The sequence below is a fragment of the Haliaeetus albicilla genome, chromosome 24 (assembly GCF_947461875.1).
Source record: "Haliaeetus albicilla chromosome 24, bHalAlb1.1, whole genome shotgun sequence".
NCBI lineage: Eukaryota > Metazoa > Chordata > Aves > Accipitriformes > Accipitridae > Haliaeetus > Haliaeetus albicilla.
Window position 1 is genome coordinate 15,251,106 of NC_091506.1, and position 12,649 is coordinate 15,263,754.

The 12,649-nt window shown below is 36.9% G+C and overlaps 1 protein-coding gene across 10 annotated transcripts in view; it reads left to right on the forward strand.

The window, feature by feature from the left end:
• Nucleotides 1-12,649, forward strand: part of ERC2 (ELKS/RAB6-interacting/CAST family member 2) — a 556,068-nt gene that overhangs the window by 201,910 nt on the left and 341,509 nt on the right. For all 10 annotated transcript variants that reach the window (XR_011329694.1, XR_011329696.1, XR_011329695.1 and 7 more), the window contains one exon: nucleotides 10,829-10,996. Coding sequence is in view for 7 of the 10 variants with exons in the window: in XM_069812287.1 (XP_069668388.1) it covers nucleotides 10,829-10,996 (168 nt within the window). In the remaining 3 variants the exon portion in view is untranslated. The remainder of the gene's footprint in view (nucleotides 1-10,828; nucleotides 10,997-12,649) is intronic.

Genomic DNA, 12,649 nt, shown 5'->3' on the forward strand with positions numbered 1-12,649 from the left:
CGTTCTTATGAATAAATGAAAAATATTGCCCAAGCTGGTTTATGTCACTCTATTTATGAGCTGGCCATAGTTTCTAGAAGATAAGCGTCTAGCCAAGCTGATTCCAGCTGGACCTACTGATGTAGGAATGTCTGATAAACAAGTGGGTGACATAAACAGGTGTTCCTGTCTCAGAACAGGGCGAATCATAAGGTTCTCCTCTGAGAGATGTCTCTCACTCAAAACGTAAAATTGAGAGAGAGGTCAAGGGTACAGCTCACCCCTGCAAGCATAACACAGGCTCACTACCTCACTTGGAGAGAGCTTTATCTACAGGCACCTCCTTTGTTTGAATGTTCTGGGTAGGTTACAAATCTAAATGTGCTTTTTGAAAATTACACTTTCACTGCTATGTCAACTATTTGTAATAACTGACTTCTACTATTAAAAAAAGTTAAACTTAGAAACGCAGTTCATGTAAAAATTCTATTTTTATCATGTATAAAGCTAACATATTTACTGATGATTCATATACTATTACAGAACTCTACACATTTTTTTCATGAAGCAGTTAAATGCATTGGCATGACTTTAAAAAAGAACATTGTGGCCTTTAATTAACTTTCTATCAATCTGGTACAGTATAATAAAATTTGATTGTTATTGGAGACAGAAATTTCAAAAGTTAAAAGCTTCCAAGATTGATAGTTCTGTAAATTGGTTTTAAGTATTTCGAATTTATAACTATCATTATGTTGCTAAATAACATTGACTCTGGAATGACTGACTTCCTTTTGCAGTAATTCAAAAATATTATGACAGCTATAGTTTTATAGTGAGCATAAAAATCAGTGAGGTAAGTTCAATGAGGTAAGGTTAGTGTTGGAAGTTTTATTAACAAAAACTTTAAGTATTAGCACGAGTTACAGTTCCCATGTGTTTTCCAAAATTTGCTGGAACTGAACTGAATATTAAATTCTGAACTTTGGACTAGTTGCTTTAAACTATCTAATTTTGGTGGTAGGAGTAGGCAAAGATGTAAATTTGAATAAACAGCTGTTAGGCAGTTGGCTGCATTGATAAGCTACACATGGTCAGAATTCCTTGTGGCATATAATGTTCCACAAGGATGAGTTTCAAACTGCCTGAGGGAACCATTTATATCTCTGGTTCAGCAAAAACCTTTTCTAGTGTAGTTTGACCAGTCAGTATTACCAATTTTCTCTTTTAAAGAGCAGCAGAATCTGGACTGGGAAAAAAAGAATGAAAGAAAAATCAAGATTGATTAGTAGAGATGGTGGCTGGCTAAGCTGTCGGGGAGGGAGGCTGGGAACTTTATGAAACGTGTAGCTGCCATCTTTCAAGGAGTAAGTAAAGGAGAATGAGTGCGTTTGATGCATTACACTAGCAGGTGGTTCTCCCATCCTTGTACAGAAGAAAGAGCTTGTGACAGTGATTCTGTGAGGGAAAAGGTGTGAGATGGTATGAGTTTGTTTTCCTGATGTGAACAGCCAACACTGTTCTGTGTTTATAAACCATCTAATATAGCTTGCTGTATGTTCCCCTTGACTACAATATACTCAGCTGCTTTAAACCCCTCTCTTTTTGTCAGTTCTTAAATACTGAAGTAGTAGAAAGAAGACAGTGAAATAGGTTATCCTTTAAAGAATATAAAGCCTGTTAACTATCAGCTCTATAGAAACATCATTTGCTGAATTAAAATGTAAACTAGAGCAACCCTAACACCCAGAGTAATAGGTGTGGGAATGTTGTTGAAATAATGCTTGAAAGTGGAATTTTCCTCTATGAAGAGAAAAAGCTAGCTAACTCACTAAAGTTTCAATTTGGAACAAGAATGTAAATTGTATTAATTGTACAAAATTCAAGTGTCTGCAGCTTCAAAATGTAGCCACGTTCTGCCTTTTCTGCCTTGAATTTTACATAGATCAGATGTTTTTGAAAGAAACGAATGTATTATACTATGGATTACAAGGTACAACCATTGCTTTGAAAAAAATCATGTTTATCACGTCAGACTGAAAAATGGGGGACAAATATGATGAGGGGATAGTTTTATTTTTATTGTTGTATTTTAGAATTTTTTTTTTTACTAGCTCTGAAGTGGAGAGTACAGTTGGGACATTTTAAAGACAGATGATATCCTTTCTATACTTGTAACTCGGTTCTCATATTTGCAAAAAGGCCCACGTGAGGACATGTTCTCTGTACTCACAAGTCAGTATTTCTGTATAGAAAATTGAAGTGACAGCTCTTTTTTTCATGGTTTAAACTGGTTTTCATAATCAAAACTTAGTATGTTACATTTCCCCAGATACATACAGATGTATAAATACAGGCACTAAGATCTTTAATGGAAGTTTGTTGTTTTGATTAACCGAAGTGGTTCCTCAAAAGATACACTGAGAGAAAATAGTAGCACAGAAAAGTGTCAGCAGTCCTGTGGAGCCTGTAGGGGTCATCAGGAAGGGAGAGAATGATAGTACAAAAGGGAAGAAGACTGGCTTTGGGACACAGTGGCAAATGTTGACTGCAGTGTGTGCTGGAACAGAGGTGGGGTTAGGATGGAGATTGACAATGGGTTACAGTTTGCTTTCTCTATTACCTCAGGTGTGGTACTACAGTACACTTAGTGCTTGACTAGTAAATTCAGAATTAGTTTAAAAAAACCCCAGCCAAACTTTTGCTTTAAATGTATTTATTTATGATGGTAAAATAAATAATTCTTAACAGTGAAACACAGCAGTGCTGCTTCATGTTTTACTTCCTCATGGAGCTCCATAACACTAAAACCACTTTCATAAATGATGTATATAATACGGCATACAAGTTAAACAATTAACAGTAAGGAACTTCAAGAAATAGACGTCACTACTGGAGCTTGTCATGAGTGGTAGGTGATGACATGAAGATTAATAAAGTTCAACTTTGAATTTGGCAATTTTTGCCACTTACACAAACTTTTCTTTTCTTTTCTTTCTAAAATATAACCCAATTCTGAAGTTTTTGCAGTGTGTTGTATATTTCCAGAGCAAGTGACAGAGTTTATTGTATTAAATAGTTGAAATAAGTAGTTGCTGAGGAAAAAGTTAGACAAAATTAAAAAGCAATTTACTTGGACAGAGGTCTTTGAAATGCTTTGTGTGTTAGCTATCAGATCTGCTTTTGCTTTATTTTTCTGGAAAATAGTGGTGTTCTTCAGATTGCCAAGTTTTACTACTAAATGTACTGCCAAAGCTTGGGAGAAATAAGTCAAGGACTCTTAAAATTACATAGTGTTGAGTGAAAAGCCAAAGAGAGGGTTTTTGTGTACCAGAAATCCTTATCCTTTCAGATATAAAAATATATATCTGATGTTGTAAAATGACCCATATTTAATTTCCTTTCAGATTACATTTAAAATGCCATAGACGTAAATGGAGGAGTAACAAAATGGCAGACATTTCTCGTAGTGTACTGGCGTGCTCCATTTAGAATACTTCATTGTTTCGTTTTTTTGGGGAGATGTGATTTCACAGTACCATTTTCAGGGAAGAGATAACTTCTAATATTGGCAAATTCATCCTGGCTATAAATGAAGTAGTATATTTTGCTCCTTGTCTTCCACAAGATGAGGAACTGATTTAACAGCTTTTTGGTTTTACACCATCTGGAGGTTCATATTTGACTTATGAAATGATGTCATACATGCTTAGCACCAAACAGATACCATATAGTAAAAGGTCGCATGCAGTTCAGGCTGAGGTAGTTTTATTTTGGATTATGAGAAATATAAAAGTCTTGATTCATGATTACTGGAGGCAGAAAGAAGAATTTAGGGAAGAAGAAAATGACTGACATAACTGATGTTCTTGTAAACCTCCACATTGCATTCCTGTGAATAGAAAATAAATCTGTACATGTAAGACCACACACAGTATGAGTTGCTTATTCACTCTCCCAGACTGGCATTGGCTCAGAGTTTTGCCTCTCTGAAAAAAGAGCACTGATTTCAGTATGTAGAGCACTGATTTCAGAATGGCTCCTTGCTGTATATGTTAGTTTGGGGGATGATATACCTGTCCTATCAAAATACCTGGGCTTCATTGTGTAGGTGGATTTTTGAATTAGAGTATTCTGCTGTATCAGTCTCAAGATATCTGACCACTGGTTGACGAGATGTGAGAAAATAGAGATATATTTAGCAGAATTTGGTTTGTTTCTTTTTTTTTTTCCTTCCCAACATTGGTGTCAGGACACAATCTAATTTGAGCTCCACAAAAAGTAGCTTCTGGGGAGGAAGACTGAGATAATTCCATTTCCTGTACTTGCAAGGAGAAAAGGATGACACAGATTGAAAACCATGGTGTGTTATCCTTTTCTGATATTAAAGGTTTTAGTTTGAGCTCTCACATGGACTTGGCTTTAATTATTATATATAATGGTTAAAGTATTTCTGCACAAAGGGGAAAAAAAGAGGGAGCATCAAATAAGGTATTGTCTTATAAAAGAATAGGAAAATGTATGGTTTGCAAAAGATTAGTTTGAATCTCTGTGATCCAGATTGAAACATGGAAATGCTATGTCAGTAACCCAGGTCACTAGCTTCTTCTCATCATATCTGAGAAAGATTTCTGTTTCACCAGGAAGGTGAAACTCCTTTAAGAAGGAATTTCCTCGTAATTCTGTGGAACTCAAATTCTAGCTAGAACAGTAGAGCGTTTGCTGACCTATATTTAATTGGGAAAGGGCTGGGAAAAAAGGCAGTTTAACCTCCTAAGTATGACATTGGATTTGTTGTGGCTTGGAGGTTACATCATGGGTTGTTAGGGAAGTGTCAGGGTCCCTGACAGAGAATGACGTGCAGTGTAAGCCTGTCTTTTATCTCTCTGTGTTGGCAATAAGGGTGGCCTCTTTGGCTGTGGAGCAGCCAGAACCACTTGTCTGCCAGAGAGGGAGGAGTGGGGCTCGGAGACACTGGGACTGGAATGGAGGATCTGCCACCTAAGGCTGTGGTTGGACATGCTGTACTCTTTCCTTCCGAATGCTTGCACTGTCCTCGTGTGAAATGGGGTTGCTGGGATCGAGATTCTTTGGCTGTTTCAAATCTTTTAGAACATTTTTCTCAGTGCGATTGAAGCTGTGCTTCAGTCATGCTTTAGAGCTTTTATTTGAATCTACCAAGGCTAGAAATGAATTCTTAAATGAAAACTGAGATAGGCTTATATTAAGAAAAATCTCTTGTGGGAACTGGGTTCTAGGCAGACCTTATACCACTTACATCTCAATGTATTCAGATCTTAAGTCCATGTGCAACTTCTTATGGAAGAATGCAATTCACCTCAAACACATGAGTGTTCATTAATAAGTGTTAAAAAGTTACCATGGAGCTGAAAGAATTGATCTAAGGTGTCAACTATTTACTTGAAGGTGTGTGGAGTAATCTATTTATGACATTAACAAGAAAACAATCTGTTTCTGCATTTAGAGTCAGTCCAGACAACTCTGAAATACTAGGTGCCTGGTACTTTGTGGCACAGTTGAGGTCATAACCCGTGTGCTAACTTAAAGGTTTCTACGTGGATGGCCTGAATGCTAACTGGTGAAAGGAAAGATGGTGATTGCAGCTCTGCTGTGGAGTTCCATGTGTGTTTCTTTTTGGTGTGAAAGAAAACCACCACACATGTTCTCTTGTCCTTCCAGGTTGAATTTGTGTCTTTGTCTAGGGAATAGAAATAATGTATTAGTCATATTATGAGCCGGCTAGTGGTGAAAGGAAATGCAGAAAGCTTCAGTCATGTGGTGCTTTTTAATTAACAGCTGTGTGAGGGCAGGACTGGGGTCTTGAGAAACTGGAGTGGACACGGGGCTCTGCTCTCCTTTTCCACACAGGACTTCAGCACCATCTACTCATCCTCTCAACACGCCTTCTTGCGCTCCGAAGTTTTAATGCCTAAAATCCCCATTCCCGAGTTGAATCTAGTGAGCTGTGATGACAGGGTGTGTGGGAAGAAATCTGTGAAGAAGTGTGAGAATTGTCTGCTTGGCCCTTAGGGTGGGGATTGGATGGGTAGAGAAGAAAAGACTATTGACTCAGAAACTGCCTCGTTCAGCCAAGTAGAACAGACCTGTATCAGCACATGTGCAAGCTACTGTGTTATCCCAGTCACCAGGGAACAGTATCAGTGCTTTGTTTATCAGTGGGTCTAATCACCTTCAACTCCCTTTGACTTCAAGCATTAAGCTTCTGCATAGTGGCAGATGGAAAATCAGAGTTGCAGTGACGGACTGAGGAGAACCCCTTTTGGAGCTCGCGCTGCAATGTTATGACGAGCTTCTCAGCTGCAGCTTAAAGGCCCAACAGAGATTTTTGTGATTTGACTTAAGGGATTGCTTTCAGACATGAAGCAAACAAGTGATTATGTATAAAGAAGATGTGGTAATGAGTTTCAGATGAGGTCTTTTATGTTTATTAAAAGAGGTCTGAAAGTTTGCTGCTACTACTATTTCTTGTTTTCTAACTTAAAGTCATCTTTGAATCTCATACTGCACACTGCTTACAAACTGCAAAATCCTATTACTGTAATATAGTGGAAAAAGTCTTAAAAATAAAATAAATCCAGTAGAATATAAATCTTTTTTTCCAGTGTATAGAAAAGCAATGAGCCATTTTAAAAGCAGGAAGAACATGCATTTCGAGATCCAATAGATCATCTAAATTGGTCCCAAACCAAGTTTTAAAATGGCATTGCAAAGACTTTTGCTTTGAATAAATTTAGCATTACAAAACTAAGAATATAAATAAAAATAAATTAGATTTGCCGATTGTTTTGTACTTTACTAATATTCTGATTTAACTAGGAAAAAAAAGTGCTTAATAGATAGGATCCTTTCTGACTATTCCAACTGTAGGACTTGAAAATATAAAACTAACATTTATGCCCTTTCAGTTACTTCTATCTAGCTTTTTATTATGAATAAACTTTGTGAATTTCTAGGCAATGTAAACTTTAAACCCTTGTTCCTTATTTTCTGACATTTGTATGTTTGAAATTTGGATTAGTGAATCTAAAATTTCTCACTTGCCTGACTTCCTGCAGCACTCTTGTAGATGGAGAATTATTCTAGATTGCCACATCATATATTTTCAATCCAAACCTTGTCTTCTCAATGGCGTACCTTGCGGCCAAAACAAGCCTGTGTAGGTCCACTTAATGTGAACACCTCATGGTTTCAGAGCTGCAGAAGAAAACAGTATCAGAAAAATGGCCTCTATTCAAAGAAAGCTGTCTTTGTAATAATAAATGACTGCACTCTCTTTATATTAGTTCTCTACTTTGCATGAAATTATAATGTCATTCTAATGGATTGCAAACCTTGCTGCCACCTCTGTGGGCTTTCTGTGCTACAGAGCATCTTCTTCTCTCTGGGCAGAGCGGAAGGGCAAATGTGGAAGTAGGTCTATAGCAGTATTTTTAGTATCTCCTCTCCTGGACTGAGTTTCAATGTGTTAACCAGCCTTCTGGAAAACTGAAATATTTTACTAAGAATGGACTCCTTGATTTCCATACCCCAGGCTTGAATTTGGGAATTAGAGACTGCACAAGGAATGCAGAATTGAATCCATAATGCTTAACACTGACAGTGGGTTGGTTTTGTTGATCTCTTATGATGTTTGAAGGTGCTAACAAGATTTCAGGGGTATACTACATCTTCTTGTATTATTTATTTACAAATTAGTCTTCAATAATGAGGCTCACATTAAAAAAAAAAAAAAGCATCTCTTTTGGCCTTTAAAAACTTGATCTATGATGAAATCTGTTTTTTAGCCCAAAATATCCCCACCTAGTATTCTGTGCTGTGTTGCCTGTGAGCTGCTCAGAGTGATTCATTTGTAACTGCATTTCTGAACTAGAATGTGGAAACACAGAATCATAGAATGGTTTGGGTTGGAAGGGGCCTTAAAGATCATCTAGTTCCAACCCCTCTGCCATGGGCAGGGACACCTTCCACTAGACCAGGTTGCTCAAAGCCCCATCCAACCTGGCCTTGAACACTGCCAGGGATGGGGCATCCACAGCCTCTCTGGGCAACCTCTTCCAGTGCCTCACCACCCTCACAGTGAAGAACTTCTTCCTTACATCTAATCTAAATCTACCCTTTTTCAGTTTAAAGCCATTACCCCTTGTCCTATCACTACATGCCCTTGTAAAAATTCCCTCTCCAGCTTTCCTGTAGGCCCCCATTAGAGACTGGAAGGCTCTAAGGAAGACTATAGGATAGCTACTGGAAGGCCTCTGTAAAGTCTGCCCGGACCCTTCTCTTCTCCAGGCTGAACAACCCCAACCCTCTCAGCCTGTCTTCACAGGGGGGGAGGTGCTCCAGCCCCCTGATCATCTTCATGGCCCTCCTCTGGACTTGCTCCAACAGGTCCATGTCCTTCTTATGCTGGGGGCCCCAGAGCTGGATGCAGTACTCCAGGTGGGGTCTCACCAGAGCAGAGTAGAAACAGGTATGATTTAGTGGAAGTGCTCACTGAAGGCACCAATGCATGTAAGGTGCAACTCTGCAGGTACTGATGGTTAAACCCAAACATATTCTGTTGCTTTAATGAGTTGATATGTCTACTATCTTATTACATAAAATACCTTTTATTACAAATGTATTAGGAGTAGAATTTATGTGGTGGATAATTCTTTCTTTGGCATTAGTGAATTAAGTTCCCCCCCCCCCCCCAACCACATTTTGGGTTAGACAAAGAAATTGATAAACATTTTAAACTAGAGAGAGATATTCCAATGCAGCTTAATTTCTGTTTTTTTTCCCTTTATAATTCTTCTTTACTTGTCTATTCAACTTATCCCACTCTTCCATACACTTTTTTAAAAGCATTCTTGTAGCAATAATGTTACTTGCTCTTTCCATTTCAGTGAAATGTGTAATTCTTCATTTTGTTAATTATCAAGGACAGCAAAGATTACGTGTCGTACTTTGAACCCCTACATTCTACAGTCAATATTTTTATATTCTTGAATTATTACAGTATTGATTCCTAATTGTCTTGTTCTTCTCTCCTACATAAAAAGCTGCACCATTAAATCTTGCAAAACTTCATTTTCCAGCTCTACTTTTCACTTACAATCTCACCTTATGGTTTCACCTCCAGTTCACCATCACATCATTGTAAGACCACTTATGTATTTGCTTTATTCCATTCCTTTATTATATTTTAATTTAAGGAAGCTGTGACAAGATCTCTTACTTTGAATACCTTTTTAAAAGTTCTTCAGAGCCAATCGTCTGAATAGTATATTAGAAGTTTTCAAAGATTGTGTCAGTGAGCATCTTGATAGTGACTGCTTCTTCTGCTCTTCACAATGTGAAGAGTAGCACCTTTTCCATTTGGAATCATACCTTACTTTGTGGTAACTACTCTAGGCAGTGCTTATGTAGAAAGGTATTATTAAAAAAGGTGCTAGGGATTTGAATCTGTGAAGTGGGATTGTTAAATCTACTTCAAAAAAAGTTGCTTTTCTGTCTAGCTCTTTTTTTCTTCCCCTATTTTGACATTTTTTTATGTGTTTCTACCTGGATCCATGTGTATATGCCTGCTGCTGTGGCCATGTCTGGCTATTCACATTGTGCATACTTTCCTGTTTCTTGATTATACTCCCCAAAAAGCCAGTTCCCTCCTCCTCCATTTCCTTGAACAGGTACCCTGTCATTTAGATTTTCCTTTTTCTTGCCACTTTGTTCCTTGCTTCACCAAATGTTTTTCTTGTTTTTGATGATAATATTTATGCTGCTGTCCTTGCAGGTGGCTGTTACTTCCTCCCCCCCCATCTTGTAGCAGAGGAGAGTCAGCTATTTTTCCTTCTTATTTCCAAATGCATTTATGAGTACCCAAGCTTTTAATTGCAATTAGCAATAGAGTTGGTTATAGAAACAACTGTATACAAATAGTAACCAGTATCAAGTAGTCTACGGATTTTTTCCAGACCACTAGCAAGCATTTGCCTGACCATAATTTGAGAACTGTTTGAATTGCATTATGAGAACAATAAAATTGCATGCTTGAGCATTTAGAGAGCAAGAAATGAGAAAATCAAGGCTACATACACCTTCTGGGCTGATAGAACGCTTTTGTTTTTTTTTTTCTTTCTTTTTTCTTTTTTTTTAATTTTCTTTTAGGGTTTCTAGAGGAAAACAGTTATGTAATGCAGAGCAATTTGGTGAGGTTCTGTATTAAGACATTCTTGCTTAAGAAAATCTTTGGAATATCCCTTATTTTGGTTGACAGGGTTTTGTGCTTACTGCAGAAAAGTACAGTAAGGCCCATTTGTTAAGAGACTTATGCGATATACACTGGAGAATAGTGAAGAACCATATCATTGCCCTATTTGCCATGTCTTTGTTAAATAATTCTGTTTCTAGATTACTGATCTGTGCCCAAATCTGTGTAGTGACTGCAGTATCTGATTGCCTACTTCGTGGCTTTAACGGGCAAATTAAATACAGGATACAGAACACTATTTTCCATGAGTTATATATTTAATAAGTCAAGATGATTTTTTTTTTTGAGTCCTTTATGCATATGTCAAGTTAGGACTGTTTTAATGCTATTTCATGTTTTGACTATTCTACTTTTTCTGTTCATGCTTTGGTGCTAAAAGTGCTTTCATTCTTTATTATATTTTAACAAGTAAAAGAATCTTAGTCTGAGATAAAGTGGGAAAATCTATGTAGAAAAGAAATAAAACATTTCTTAAGTGACCAAAAAAAAGGGAATTAGAAAAAAAAAAAGCTGATGATATTTACTAATACCTAAATATGTTTGATTTACTTACTGTAGGTTGATGCCTTGCGGTTACGATTGGAAGAAAAAGAAACCTTTCTGAATAAAAAAACAAAACAACTTCAAGACCTCACAGAAGAGAAAGGAACCCTGGCTGGAGAGATTCGAGATATGAAAGACATGTTGGAAGTAAAAGAAAGAAAAATCAATGTCCTTCAGAAAAAGGTAAGATCACACTGATTAAAGGATATGTTGTAAAACTTTTGAGGAACATTTAAAGGAAATCTATTTATTTCTTATAGCGTATTACTTTTAATATATTTAAAAAGTGCAAGGAGTAAGTCTGTAATAATCAAGTTCTCTAATATGAAATGTGTTACTGTTTTCCATGGGATTATTTCTATACTATTGTATCTTAATTATATTATATCACAAAAACATTAAGTGCTGCAGCTTCTGCAAAATTATTGGAGTTAAATGAAAGTCCTAAAAACTCTGACAAAACTTCTTATTCCTCAACTTAAGGGATTCCATTATCCTTACTAACACGGATTACTATTACTACTCTTTCCAAATAATGTAAAATAAAACATGTGGGACTGCTAAAAGATAGGATACTGCTTTTTTATTTTAAAGACTTTTTTGGCGGGGGGGAAGAGGGGAGGAAGGAAGGAACCTAAATTAAGCCGATTATCTGCTTTTTCTGTGAGCGAAAGACATTAAGAAGGGAGGCTTGCTCTGAACAGCCTTATTAGTCTTATTTTTAATTTTCCACAAATTTAGCTAACTGCATTTACTTTCTTTGGGAAGTTGGATTTAATCATTATAGTTTCCACTTGAGGGAGTGGGGAGGGAATTTCCTGGAAAGGCAGATCTTCAAGGGTTCTGCATACAGTAGTAGAGTGTTTATTTACCATATACTTTTTCTTACACTCACAGAAATGTTTATGCTAGCAGGTATGTTGTGCGTATCACTCTTTTTCATATATAGATGCACTTGTGAGCATACAGATGAATGGAGAAAAAGTTCTTGACATCAGATACAGTTTACTATTACTTCTCCCCTCCTTTTACAGCCACTCAAAGAATGTCTACTCCTTACTCTCTGTTATTATGTAGGTAGTCCATGTTACTGTGGTTTTCCTCCAGGATTCATATAGTCATACAGCTCACATAGTCTAGCTGTGCTTCTGTCTACCATTGGTTAACTACAGTGTTTAAAAAGCCAACTCCTTATTTTTGAGAAAATGAGAAGACTGCTTTTTCAGGCCCAGGAAATAAGGCCTATCAAAACTGGAGTATAGGTACTCATCCACTTAAATCTTATTTCTAAATATTTGCCTTGTTAGCAATGCTTACAACGATGTAAAGATAGCAAACCTCAAGCCTTTTGTCCTGTGCTGAATGCTAATTAGTTTTGGACATCACTTGAGAATTTTGAAGAAAAGAATGCATCTTTTCTCATGGTTTCTATTATTAAAAAACCCCAAACAAAGCAACAATTTACAGCTGGTCTTGTATTTAGATCTTGAGGAGATGCATCAGTAGGAGGAATCTGGATTCAGTGATCAAAATTGTGTGATAAATACAACATATCACAGAGCTGTCAGCACTATCTGTCATGGCTATGTGCTCAGAAATATGCAATATAGTATGTTTTTCTGTTTTTAATACATCATGGATATTTTATTAGGGCTTGCAGATTGTCTTGCCTTTTTTGCACCTGCTTCTTAATGAAAACAATCACTCTCAAACTGCACTATCTCTCTTCACTAAATCATAGAGTAAACACATGTTATAGCCTTGTAAGCTCTAGTATACAGTGTGATAAATCCTGTGAACTACTAGGTGCAAAATCAGAGTTAGTACTAAATTGGT